Source organism: Neovison vison, chromosome 2 (genome assembly GCF_020171115.1).
Source record: "Neovison vison isolate M4711 chromosome 2, ASM_NN_V1, whole genome shotgun sequence".
NCBI classification, from domain to species: Eukaryota; Metazoa; Chordata; class Mammalia; order Carnivora; family Mustelidae; genus Neogale; species Neogale vison.
Window position 1 is genome coordinate 81,017,900 of NC_058092.1, and position 13,236 is coordinate 81,031,135.

General features: G+C 46.7%; 1 protein-coding gene across 2 annotated transcripts in view; it reads left to right on the forward strand.

The window, feature by feature from the left end:
* The first annotated feature begins 1,030 nt into the window (after positions 1-1,030).
* The window catches only part of SLC44A3 (solute carrier family 44 member 3), a 100,485-nt gene continuing 88,279 nt past the window's right edge, over positions 1,031-13,236 (forward strand). Inside the window, exons 1-6 of one of the 2 annotated variants that reach the window (XM_044238722.1) lie at positions 1,031-1,106; positions 1,638-1,745; positions 5,150-5,292; positions 7,371-7,463; positions 7,600-7,736; positions 8,670-8,763. In XM_044238722.1, the coding sequence (XP_044094657.1) occupies positions 1,080-1,106; positions 1,638-1,745; positions 5,150-5,292; positions 7,371-7,463; positions 7,600-7,736; positions 8,670-8,763 (602 nt within the window). In that variant the 5' untranslated portion in view covers positions 1,031-1,079. The remainder of the gene's footprint in view (positions 1,107-1,637; positions 1,746-5,149; positions 5,293-7,370; positions 7,464-7,599; positions 7,737-8,669; positions 8,764-13,236) is intronic. The other variant, XM_044238723.1, reaches the window with a different exon arrangement.

Consider the following 13,236-nt stretch of genomic DNA (forward strand, 5'->3'; position numbering starts at 1 on the left):
CTCTGTCAAATAAATAAACAAAATCCTTTAAAAATTTAAAACAAAAGCAAGTAAGCTATCTTATTTCCTTTTCTTAACCTTGTCCTGCTGCCTCTGGAGAGTTGCTGAAACTTCTTCCCAACACTAATTCCTCTTCAGCTGTATCTGTTTTCCTATATTTATCCTACGTTATTAATACATAGCATCAACGAACATTCATTGCAATTTTTTATGCTTCATATTTCTCTTTGTTTTAGTTTCATGATTCATACACTGGTGTTGGCAAGGAACCACCTTGAAAGTGCCTGCTTGAGTACCTGGGTTCAACTCACAGTTCTAGAGCTTACTGGCATGCTTACTAGCATACCCATCACTGCTTTGCTGTGCCTCAGTTTCCCTCATTGTTTCGCAGATAACAGTGATTCTGCCTAATCGATTATTGAACAAAGCTTGTGAAGCCCTTAGAAGAGAAGCCGGCACCTGGTAAGTGCCATTTACCGTTAGCTACCTATGACCGTTCCCCACCCGCGGGGAAGGACTTGCAGAGACTTTCTACTTCTTTTTTTTTTTTTTTTTTTTTTGTCAGAGAGAGAGGGAGAGCGAGCGAGCACAGGCAGACAGAATGGCAGGCAGAGGCAGAAGCAGGCTCCCTGCCGAGCAAGGAGCCCGATGTGGGACTCGATCCTAGGACGCTGGGATCATGACCTGAGCCGAAGGCAGCTGCTTAACCAACTGAGCCACCCAGGCGTCCCGAGACTTTCTACTTCTTACTCTCTGCAGTGGCCGACCCGTTCATTAGGATCGTGGCCGGCCCGGGTCTGCGCTTGGGTCGGGAAACGGGCGGGATACCCACTCAGGTGCCACCGCCCAGCTGGTGGAGGCCTAAGGCCCTAGAAAAAGGCGGCACTCCCGCGAACAGGTGACTTGACCTGGGCGGGGCCAGAGCGCTCAGGTGGCGCCCGGGGTCAAGGCCGTGGCTCTGGAAGGCGGCCGCCGGGCGGCGCTGCGTCTCCTCCGGCCGCTGGGTCTCCCGGCCCCGAGCTCCCCCGCCGCGGGCGCTCCGTCGGCTCCCAGTCCCCCGCCCGGCCCCGGAGCGTAGGATGCAGTGCCCCGGCGCCCAGTACCTGGTGAGCGACCTCGCCGCGCCCCGGGGGGGATGGGGCTTCCCGGGGGTGGGGGGGGGCAAGCCCCACGGGAGGCCTGGGGTCCTGGGAGCAGGTTCGGGCGACCTCCTAGCACGATTCCGCCTTCCTCAGTCCTCGCGGATACAGCCCCCGCCCCGGCGCCGCCGAGTCCTGGGGACACCTGGCGGGAAGGACCCCACTCAGCGGCTGGGGCAGGGGCGAGGGAGAGGCTGGCTGCGGAGCACAAACTTGGGGCCGCCTGCAGGGGCACCTCCAGGTAGGGCTTGGCGACTGGCTGGGGACTTCAGGTCCTCTCCGCACAGAGGGGGTGTTTCAAAGTCTCTGTTGAAAACTTCAGGGGGCCACGTTAAAAAATAAATAAAAGGAAAGGAGAGAAAAGTTACTTTCAACAGTCTTCAGTACGTTTGGCTGCAGGTTGGGACCCATAGGATTATTGATCCGCCTTTCCTCAAGTTCACCCCCCGCCCTGCTTTTTTTTTTTTTTTTTTTTTTCTTCTTTCTTTTATCTGGAAGGCTTCTGCAGAGAGAACCCCCCGGCGAAGAGAGTGGAGACCTCAGCTTTATAGGAAATGCACAGATACGACATGGCTATTCCTGTTCTTTCTTTTCTGGACTGGTTTGGTGAGTATGGGTGCCCAGTAGGGAAGAGAGCACAGCCTGTACCCTGAAATGACTGGGCCCAAACAGCAGCCGCCTTCCTGGTGCCTTCCCCGGGGAAGCCCAGGTCTCCAGGTCTCCAGGTCTCCAGGTGGTACCAGGTTAAGATCCGTGCTGCCCTTACCACCGAAGAAACATCAGTCCTCGGGAATTCCTGTCAGGTGACTGGCTAAGTTGGACAGTCTGTCTTACAGCATCAGGCCACATTCTAATGGGAGCCTCCATTAGGAAATGAGAATCACCTTTTAGGATTGTTATTTATATGCTAGTGTGTGGTCCCCTATCTGAGCTCACTGCGTGCCCGTTCTTTCACCATCCCAACCCTCCAAACGAAGTAGTTGGCACCTGTTTGCCGTTCTGATACAGAAAATTCCAGGGTGAGCCTATAGATAAAAGGCTCTCACTTTAGCTGAGCATAATGTACACACGCTCGGCCTGCTGTGTTTAGCAGCTAACGGGGAAACGAGCCTTTGATATAAACTCTAGTTAGATAGGTAATGATTTTTTTCCCATTCTAGTTACAGTTAAATAGGATTGCTGGTAGACCTTATCAGGCTGTGCCATTTTAGTCCTGGGAGGGTCTCTTGGCAGCTAAATCTTGGTGCTTTGATAACTTACTTTAGAGTTATAGGTCACAGCGGGAGGAGTCCCACTCAGCTTCTTGAAAGACCAGGTTCATGAGAGGATCCATTCTGGATTGGAGCACACTGCTAGCCGCATGGTTAATGATTAATTTACAAAGCAGCATTACAGCTACCCTGTAGTAATTACTTTTGTTGCAAAGATTTCCATTTGAATAGACCCTGCTACACCATGTTTGGTTCTCTTTCCAAGTTCCTCGTCCTTTCAAAAGACATTTTCATTTGTTGACTTTACCTTCTGGTTTCTCTTGACGGCAGGGTTACAGGGTTACAGGTACTGGGGAAGGTTGGGTCTTAAAGGTGTGACTGAGTGCTGTGGGTTGTCAAGTCACGGCTCTCCAGGCCCTCCTGTAGGAGCCAGGAGAGTGTGTTCTTGTACTGCATCCTCCTCAGCTTCCCTGCAGATGCTGCTGTTTCTCTGGGCCCCAAGTGTACAAAGGCAGCAAGCGCCTGTCCTGCAGGTGCCCGGCAGCCTTGACCTCAGGCTGTTCATGTTACTCGGTGGTCTTCCCTACCCCCTCCAGGGTTCAAACCTAGGACATCACTACCAAACTCTCAGCCTAATAAGCCATCTGGGGAAAGGATTCATAGATGGCCTACCATAGCCTGAAGAATTAGGAACCATCCCAGAGGTGGCACAGAGCTGAAAACCGCTTTCAAATAACATGTAGTTTGCACAATAGAAAGCCTTAAATATGCCCATATTCTCTTTATTGCATTTGGATAATAATGAGAACCCTTCAAGCCCACTGGCCTTTCCCATCTTCTGCAACATTTTTTAACCACGGATGCTTAAACCAGGGCAAGGCGTGTTTTTCTGTCTCTGCTGTTATGCTTCCGGGTTTTCTGACGCACGATCGGTGGTAACAAGGTGCATGCTAGACGGGGTGATTGATGGTGCAATCTGCTGCAAGTGCAGTCTGCTGCAAAGACAAGGGTGCTGGCCTTTGTTTATATTTGCAGAAGATACAGAACATAACGTCTCAAATTCTGGATCATGTCTGCCTCTACTTACCTTTGCAGTGTTCTCCCCCATCTGCCCTCTCCCGTTCCTTTTAAAGACTCCATTTTCTGGATCTTTCACGGCACCTTGATGGTGACCTTGGTCGCCTCACCATACCTGGTATCCATCTGCTCCTGCTTTATCACCCATCATATGGAACTGTAATTGTGTGTTGGGAATTAGAACAGAGGGATGGTTTAAAGTAGTGGTAGTAGTAAGGCAGGGACTCGGTGTGAACCAATCCTTCCCACCGTAAAAGAAAACAAAGCTTCCAGTCCTCCCACCAGCTTCCCAGGGGAGATACTAACTACAGAATGTTGATAAGAGGAGAATACCCCTTCCTTGTTAGCTCTCTGGTGAGCCTGGCAGCAGCCCTGCTTCCCTTTCCTTCAAGTCCAGACCTAGTCAGGATCCTCCCACACTCCAGAGAGTGGAGGAGACAAGAGAAGTAGCTTGGGGCTGGGTCAGCAGTAGCCCACACCCCCTCTAAGTACCAGGTGGGGGAGCTGTCCACCAGCAAAGGTGATGCTCTCTCGTCCTAAAATCTGACCTGGAGCTGAGGAGGTGCTGGGGAGGGCCGGGGACAGACAGCCTGCCTATCTTCTGGGCTGAGTTTCCTGAAAGCAGGCACTCGATTTTGTTCATCTTTGTGGCCACCTGGCGACAGTCTCTGGCACAGGCTGGGCACTTCAAGACTGTTAACTTTGATTTCTACATTAGTAGCGAATGAAGAGTATCTGCGACGTACTTGACTTTGGGACAACGCACCTTTGGGCCATGGGGTGTCATTACTGTACTTTATTGAGTGGTGTAACATATCCACACTCCTGGAATGATTATGTCGGGACTGAATTACTAAATGCTCTTCTGTGCATTGTCAGCTGGGAAGCTTACCACACTAAGAGGGCATTCTGGAAGATACACAGGCTTAGTGAAGGCATACAGTGCGAAAGTCGTCTGAGCGGAAATTTCAAATATTCCATATTAATGATGAAATTGGATACTACTGACTGTAGCTTGCAGGATGTTGTTGTCCAGAATTCCTGAGATCCTTTCTTCTGTGTATCTTAAGCACTTACCCCCAAACACCACTTTCTCCCTTGCTATGGGCAGTATTTGATATGCGTCTGCTGTGTTGCCTCTGTCCCCTGAGGGTCCGAGTCCCCTAAATAGAAGACAAAAGAAGAAGAGCTGAAAGGGTGGGGGAGGTGAGGAGAAGGGAGGGAGGGAAAAACGGAAGGCAGGAATGAGGGAAGGAAACTCCTGAAAAGGGAAGGGAAGAGGAAGGAGAGAGGGATGGAAGGAAGCTCTGGGGAGGAAGTAGTGCCCCAGGAACCCTTAGATAAAGCAAGAACCTGAGGGGGTGTTGAGTTGCCCTGTTGAAGTTAGACCCAGAAGAAAAAATGACAGACTCTTGGAAAAGACGGTAGGATGTGAGGGGGTGAGAACATGGAGAACAATCTGTTCAGCCCTTAAGTATGCTCTCCGTACATAACCTATTAAAACAGGTGTGAGAGTAACAGCGTCCTGACTGGGGTTCCTGACCTTGTCGCTGAAGGAGAGTACCCGGGGATGCTGGGGAGCTTGGCTTTCTCCCTGGCTGCACTCTGTATCAGCACCCTCAGGGATGGGGAGTGACTCCAGGGGGCGGGGTGGAGGTGGGGGGTGAGGCCCAAGTCTTACCGCATGGGCCAGGCTCTCATGTGCCCCTTGGGTTTTGCCAGATGTTCATCACGGGCTACTCGGTGGCGGCGGGCGCCACAGGAAGACTTCTCTTTGGCTATGACAGCTTTGGCAACGTGTGTGGCCAGAAGAACTCCCCAGTGGAAGGGGCCCCTCTTTCAGGGCAGGACATGACCCTAAAAAAGTAAGTGTTCCAGTCAGTCCCCAACCTAGAGGGGCTGTACTATATTTCAGAACTGTATCAGTGAGCCATTTGGAGCCTAGAAACTAGTTCTCCTTTTAAAACTGTCAGCCTGACTCATAAAAAGGGAGGCGTGTGTCTGGTTGGAAAGGCACAGGTCTTCGAGTCAGCCAGTCCAGAGTTCAGATTCAGCCTGTGCTCCTTTTCAGCTGTGTGGCCTGGGGCAGAGCACTTAACCTCTCTGAGCCAAGTTGGCATCTTTTCAACTGGTTATTCTCCCTACCTCACAAGGATCCACTGAGATACCGCATGAGCTAAGGCTTTATGTTAGCTGCTGCTGTTCTCCGTAATGGATCAGATTCATGTCCCGTTATATGATACCAGTCATGCACCACCCACAGTATTTTATCTCAGTGGAAATCCCTGAATCCCAGCTGGGACTTCCAGGGAATGTGTCCCTGTACCTCCCCTGTCTACACTCTCAACTACGGCACTATGGTGTCAGCACCCCCTCCATCTCTGACACAGAAACAGAAAGAAGAAAAGAGAGACAGAAATCCCCGGAGGGACAAAAATCCCCAGCCATGATGCTTCTAAGAGGAGGACTGCCTTGTCATAATTTTTGAGACTTGATCAAGAGCACCTCCTAGGAGAGAAAATTTATGGATCTAAATAGGTCCTGGGTGGCGCAGTTGTTAAGCATCTGCCTTCCGCCCAGGTCATGATCCCAGGGTCCTGGGATCGAGCCCTGCATTGGGCTCCCTGCTCAGTGGGAAGCCTGTTTGTCCCTCTCCCTGCTTGTGTTCCCAATCTCCCTGTGTTCCCAATCTCCCTGTGTCTCTGTCAAATAAATAAATAAACTCTTTAAAAATAAGTAAATAAATAGGCCCTGAATATACATTTGAAATCACCAAATGCAAATCTCAGACCAGGCCTCTTCTGCCCCTGAATGTTGCTGCTGAATAGAGGAGCTTTGCCCTGCGGGGCATGGACTGCTGTCTGGCATTTCCTCCTGCACCTGTGAGTCACTTACAGAAAAGAAAGAAGGGCTACCCAGATGGACCCATGCATGCTGAGAAATGGTCAGTTCCTCTTGGAATTGTAAAGTATATATTTTATTCTCTTTAGCCAACAGGTAGAAGTAACGAGGCATCCCATCAGCAGATGAATGAATAAACCTCATGTTGTGTGTATATATGTACACACACATACACACAACATATATATATATATATATTTAAAATGGGATATTATTCAGCCTTAAAAAGGAAGGAAATTCTGACACAGGCTACAACATGAGTAAATCTTGAGGCTATTATGCTAAGTGAAATAAGTTACGCAAAGAAAAATATTTTATGATTTCCTTCTCTGAAGTAACTAGAGTAGTCACATTCCCAGAGACAAAGCAGGATGGCATTTGCCAGGGGCGGGGGGCTTACTGCTTACTGGGTACAGAGTTTGGGTTGTGCAAGGTGAACAGCGTCCCATGGGGGGTGGCTGATGGGCACACAGCAAGGGGAATGTACTTACGGGCACTGCACTCTACACCTAAAATGGTTGAGACAGTAAAATTTTGAGTTTTTTACCATAATTTTTTAAAAAACTAAGTAAAGTGTGTATGTATCATATATCCAGGAGATCTGCACCCCCACTCCAGGTCCCTGCCCTTGAGGACGCCTACTGAGCAGCCTCTAGGGTTCTTATGCTGTTCCCCCAATCTCCACAGCCGTGAGAGGTGCTGGGCATGGTCTGGGGCTACCACTGCTCACCTGGCTCACGACCCCACTAATGGCAACACCTGGCCTTGCTCTCATCCCCCAACTACCCAAGCTCGAGTGGGAAGGGTCTCATGAGCTTCCTCGTTCTCAAGCTGGGAAGCAGAGGGAGGGGCAGGCTATTAATTCACAGCCTCAGCTCTCCCTTTGTCCTTCTCACTTGCCTGAGTTCAGCTGTTTCTCTGAAGGACACTCAGGTGCAAATATGTCCTCTGTGGGCTTCACTGAGTAGTTTCTGCACTGGCCTGATGTAGCGTCCCCTGGGAGATTTAATCAGTCCCTTTGCTTCCTCATTGACTTCCTCAGGTCATCCCTTAGTGTTCCCTCCCAGGAGAGACACTGGAGCCTGGTTCCTACCCTGCACATCTCCATAGATGACCCCAGTAGGCATAATACACGGTAAATGAAGCATTTGGTTATAAACGTTTGCCTATGTTATTCCCACATTTAATAACATATGGATATTTTTAAGGCGCATAATTAAACCCCATGAGAGGAAATGCTCTAATAGTCTTCTGTTTCCTCTGTTGCATAGACACGTGTTCTTTATGAACTCCTGCCACTTGGAAGTCAAGGACGTGAGGCTCAGCTCCACTGTCCTCTGCGTGGCCAGCTGTCCTGGAGAGCAGCTTGATACCCTGGAAGAGGTCCAGCTGTTTGCAGACAACAATGGTGGGCACTGCGGGATGGGGCGCACTCTTCCCCCTCAGGCTGGGAACCACAGCGGGGTGACCACAGTGGTGCCAACCTAGAGGAGACAGCTTGCCCTGACACTGACTTCTCTTCAAAGCTGGAAATTGTCCTTCCTTGGGGCTGCTGCTTCTTGCCTAGGAAAGGCCATAATTGTTTTCTCCTGGGCTTGTGCACTGTTCATTCAGTGTTACCTGGAATTTATCTGAAACCCTAGCTGTTCTCTGCTCACTGCCAGGGAGTGGCTGTCCCTACTGAGCACAGCGTAGACTGACCTGTAGGCCCCAGAGGCAGGTTCAGACAGAGGTCAGAGAGCTCTATGCACATGGGCACGTCCAGTCCTAGAGAGGGGCTGCAGGCTCTGGGCTGAAACGCCAACAAGTAAGTTCTTTCATTAAAATGCTGGCCCGTGGATCCTTGCTCTAATCATGCATGTAACTGAAGTATCTGGCTCAGAGCCCACCCTTGAGATTTACGTTACAAGGATTAAACAAGCAGAGGAAAGTAGAAGAAATTCAAGGCCACCCATTGCAAGGTTTATCTGCCCATGAAATAGTGTGCCCTATTTTGAAAAAATTATTTGCAAGGCTAGGTTAAAAATAATCAAGCCTGGGCCATAAATCAACTTCAGAAACCTTCAAATGATTTTCGTGCCAATCCTATCAACTTCCAGTTTTGAATCGAGATTTGGGGGGGGGGGGGTAGAGAGAGAACCTAATCTGACCTCCAGTTTGTATGATTGTATGCTTTTTCTTTTTGTGTTTAGAACACCTGTAGACCTGTTTTCTAAATCTGAGTGATTAATTCCCTTTCCTCCCCGGTTTGGTGAAAGGTCTCCGGCTTTCTTCCTGGTTCCCCTACAAAGCTGAGCACAATGTAGGAAGATGGTACAATGTGTTTGTCTTCTGCTTCCAGGGTCCTTCCTGTGTGTTTATAGTTTGAATTCCGTCAACTACACCCAGAATCCAAATGCAGACTCACTGTGCCCCAGGCTGCCCGTTCCTCCAAGGTAAGAAGCTTCCATTTTTCCTTCTCCATCTACAAAAGTCATGGGGTATTTGACGTGCATCTGTTGCTCTGTGGGTATTGTCAGAAGCACAAAGGAGGTATCTGGTAGAGCCCACCGTCTAGAAAAGGCCAGGGAAAGGCAAGGAGGGACTCTGCAACAATGTCGTGGACAGTGGATTCAGAACCAGGCCACAAGAGGAGAAAAGTCAACAATGAAGGTGCATATTGTCATACAGCACAACACTAGAGCTATCGTGAGTTATTACCAATGGGGTGGTTTTATCAAGTAGTTGGTATGTATTTTTTTCTCCTCCACCTATTCATTACAAAGTAGAAACGGTTTGCTTTTGCTCTTTCATTGCTATGAAATGTTGTTAGTTTTTATAGCTCTAGATTTCTCCAAAAGGAACAGACCTACATGGGCAAGGCTGAGTGGCCACCACACACTTCTTCCCAATAAGGACTGAAAACGGGTCCTTCTCAAGGATTCTGCTTGTGAACTCCTTCTAGCGTCAGCCATTCCTGTCCCCTAGTGTAGTTCGTGGCACACGGGAAGTACCTCACAGGTATCTAGAGAATAAAGCTACAGTTGATGAAGCAGGGGTTGTTGCCATGGTAAATGGCTCCCATTTGAGCCATTGAGAAGGTATCTGGGAAAATGCCATGACTGCACGTGGCCCCCGTTAGAATGTGAGATGTTCTGAAGGAGGACTCGGATTTATTTTGCATTACCATTCTTTGAAAAGTTGCCCACATGTTTACGAGGAGGGAGACCTCTGTGCAGAGTCCCTGAGAAGTAATGATAATTTAAGTAGGACAAGGTATGTGCCAGCTGTCTAGCACGGAATTTATCAAACTCTTGGTTGGAGCCCACGGTAGGAAGTGTATTCCATCACTGCCCAGTACCGTGGACATACACCTTCATATGTACTTACGAGTGTAAAACAGAAATAGAAGTCTCACATGACAAGATTTCCCCTTGCTGTGTATGACGCATACTAATAATTCCAACTGTTTCACTTTTTTAAGACTAATTTTTTTCATAATCTAATGGGTTACAAGTATAGCTTAGAAAACACTGGTCTCGGAGGTACTTAGAACAAAACACAACACTTGTGTAGATTCCAGGTACACAGGAGGGAAAATACAGTTGACTGTTTTCCTGGCATTCTTTTCTAAAATGAACACTTTGTGTTACATGTAACTGAAAAAGGAGAGGGTTATTCGCAGAGAGGAGTATCCATTGTATATTCCTATACCTTATTTTAAAGAATTCTGAATTTTGTAGGCTGTCATTAATGTATCTCAATGAAACATAACTAAAGCCAAAAAAATAAACTGCAGTGTTGTAGTAAGTTAAATTATTTAACACTTGGAGAGAAGGGTTTGTTTGTTTGTTTGTTTTATCCTTCTACCCTTGGACCATCTTCCTATTTCCCCTCCTCCAGACCTTGGGCTACTACCATTCACTGCCTGCTTCGGTGAAATTGACTATTTCAGATTCCACATGTAAGTGAGGTCATACAGGATTTGTCTTTTGAGAAGGACTCTCCAAAGGAACACAGTTTGTAACACTGCCTGCAGAGGGAATTTAAGGAGAATGGAATTTTTTGAGGTTGCAGCTTAAGCAGAGGTGGATGAGTTCCTGCTGTGAATGGAATGGCAACTGTAATTCCATGAGAAGCTTATATCTTGATGTTGTAGATGATAATGGCAAACATTTATTGAGGTTTGGATAGTTGTCAGGTACTTTTCGAAGCTCTTGACATGTATTCATTTATCTGGACCTCTCACAACCACTGGGCTCTAGGCATTGTTTTCATCCCTATTTTATAGGGTGGAAACCTAGTGCAAGGACAGGGTAAGGCGGCACAAGCAGCAAGTAGAAGAGTTGGCATGCAAACCCAGACAGTGTCCATATTGGCTTCTGTAATCCAAAGCCAACGGTTAAGGCTGCATTGGTTTTATTTTGCCTGGCAAATGGCCTCCTTGGGCTCACACCAAGGTGGGGTTGGGGGAAGGCCCATAGTCTGTGTCCTAGGGTCCCCAGTTTTCTGTCATGCCTGTCCTAGGCCTTTCACCCCCGAAATGTAGACCTTTTCATGGAAAGACAAACCTGCTGATTGGCCTTTCTTGGACAGAGTCAGGGGAGAGAAATAGCCTTGAGGGCTCCATTTCCTTTCCCTACACAAGCAAGAGTTTGTTTTAAGATGGAAATGATCATATTTATCATGGAAGAGCACTGCCAAGAGTAAAAACTTGAAATCATGAGAAGTGTAGCCATAGGGCCAAAGAACATTTTCTAAATACCTCTATTGACTAAACCAGTTGTTTCTTCTTCCTCAGTCGATCACGTGAGACGTAACATACCCTTTTAGACCAGTGGTTGGATATCAAGAAGGTTTGTGTCCCACAGTATGAGCTTTTAAGAGCAGTGAAAAAATAGTGCGGAAGATAACAAGCAAGTCTATCTTTTTCCCTTGGGGTTCAACATAATATTGTATTTTGAGTCTCCCTGTGTGTTTAAAATCTAAAAGGCTGTGTTTTTCCACCCAGTAAGTTCTAGTCCTAGCCTCCAGTGTGGGTGCCCATGCATGTCACTGCATTGTTTGATCAGAGGAATTCCAACAGGTCCATCGAAATATACAGTCAGCTCTTTGAATTACTTCCTGCAAATTTGAATGGCTTCACTGGGAGGGAGAGGAAAAGCGAAGTGGGGAAGAAACCACAGTCTGTGGGCCAACTAATGAGGTGCTCGGTGGGCAACTGGTCAACTACACACCAGGGGTGACCCACATTTTTCATGTTTCTCTGTGTCACCCTCAGGACTGAGATGGGCCATTCTTTACCAGCACAGGGTTATAAAATGCCTGAAAAGCACCACCCTAACAATGTTGACAAAATTAAGGTCTAACGGAGAATTGTGTTTGGGGAAAAACAAAATGACCTTAAATGTGTATCTGACCTTATTTTCCAGAAATACTAACTGAAAACTCAGAAAACATTTGCTCTAGCCACAGTTCAGATTCATTGATGTTAAGACTGCTTCACAGTAGAAAAGAAAAAGAAATTAGAGGTTTAAAACTCAGAGCCGGAGGTAAAAATTATTACTCAGCAGGTAGTAAGAAAATTCACCGAAAAACTACAAATGATAAGAGAACTTACTTAGATGCCAGGAAACACGATTAATATACTGAAATTTGCAGCATTCATGTATTTTCAAAAGCTTTTACCACAATGAGAAAAAATACAGACAAAAATGAACTAGGTACTTTAGTGCCTAGAGACAAATTTAATCAGAAATACACGAGAACCATAAAAAGAATTCTGTAATATGTTCCTGAGCTACAAGGAAAAGTTAAATAGAAAAATACTATTGTTGATAGTATGACTCAACATTATAAAGATGTCATTTCTCCCTGAGTTGAGCTATAAAATTATCATGATTCCAAATAAAACAAAAAACAGAATTTTTTCAGGAACTAGATAAGCTGATTTTAAAATTTGTAAGGAAATTTAAAAAAGAAAGCCCAAAAAAATCCAAATGAGAAAAACAGCAGAGACTAACTAGCCTAGTCCTTTCAGTTTTTAAAACATATAAAGTGTAGTAACTCAGATACTGTAATGGAACTAACATGAGTTCACTCCTTGGTGAGTCACAGCTAGAAACTACAGCAGGTGAGTTGTCGCATAAAGGCAATGTTATTTGCTGCAAATAAGGAGATCATGGGGGGATGACTTCCAAAGCCCTGACTCCCAGAGCAAGGGTGGATGGGTTCCTTTTATTTACAGTTAGGGTGAGTATTTAGAAAGGGAAGCCTTGTCCCATATGTAGAGGTGGGCATCAGGTCACACATGTGTCTTGAGGAAATATACCTGTGCGTACACACATTGTATGTTATGTAAATGAGGTTCTTGCTTCTCTTTTGAAGTTTGAGTACTATGATGAGGTAAAGGTAACTGTCAGTCACTCCATGGGTCACTCCGTGGTCCATCTGCACAGCTGTGAGGTGGGGCTAAGCTCAAATTGGTCTGGGTGGTCATTATTGCTTGAGGGGCAGTTTTAGTTCCCATCAAGGGATGCTATGCCTTCAGGTCTTTTGCCTGAGTTAAGAGATAAGCTGCAAAGAAGAGTTTAAGGGAAAATGTGGGACAGAGGTCATTGTGTACAAGAAGGCTAGCAATAAAGGTCACATCCTACGGTCTAGCTGGTAACTACTATTTCATGTTGGAAGGATCAGTGAAAGATACTAGATAATCCAGGAACAGACCCAAATGCTTTCAGAAATTTAGTACATGATAAAAGTGGCATCTCAAATCAGTGACAAAATGACAGGTATTTTGTCATATAACATACAACAGGTAGTTTGGGCCAACTGGACTGGCATCCAGGGGAAAAAGCTGGATCTATGCCTCAATCCTTAAATGAATAAGTCCAAATGGATTAAAGACTTCATTTTTTTAAACTTGTTTT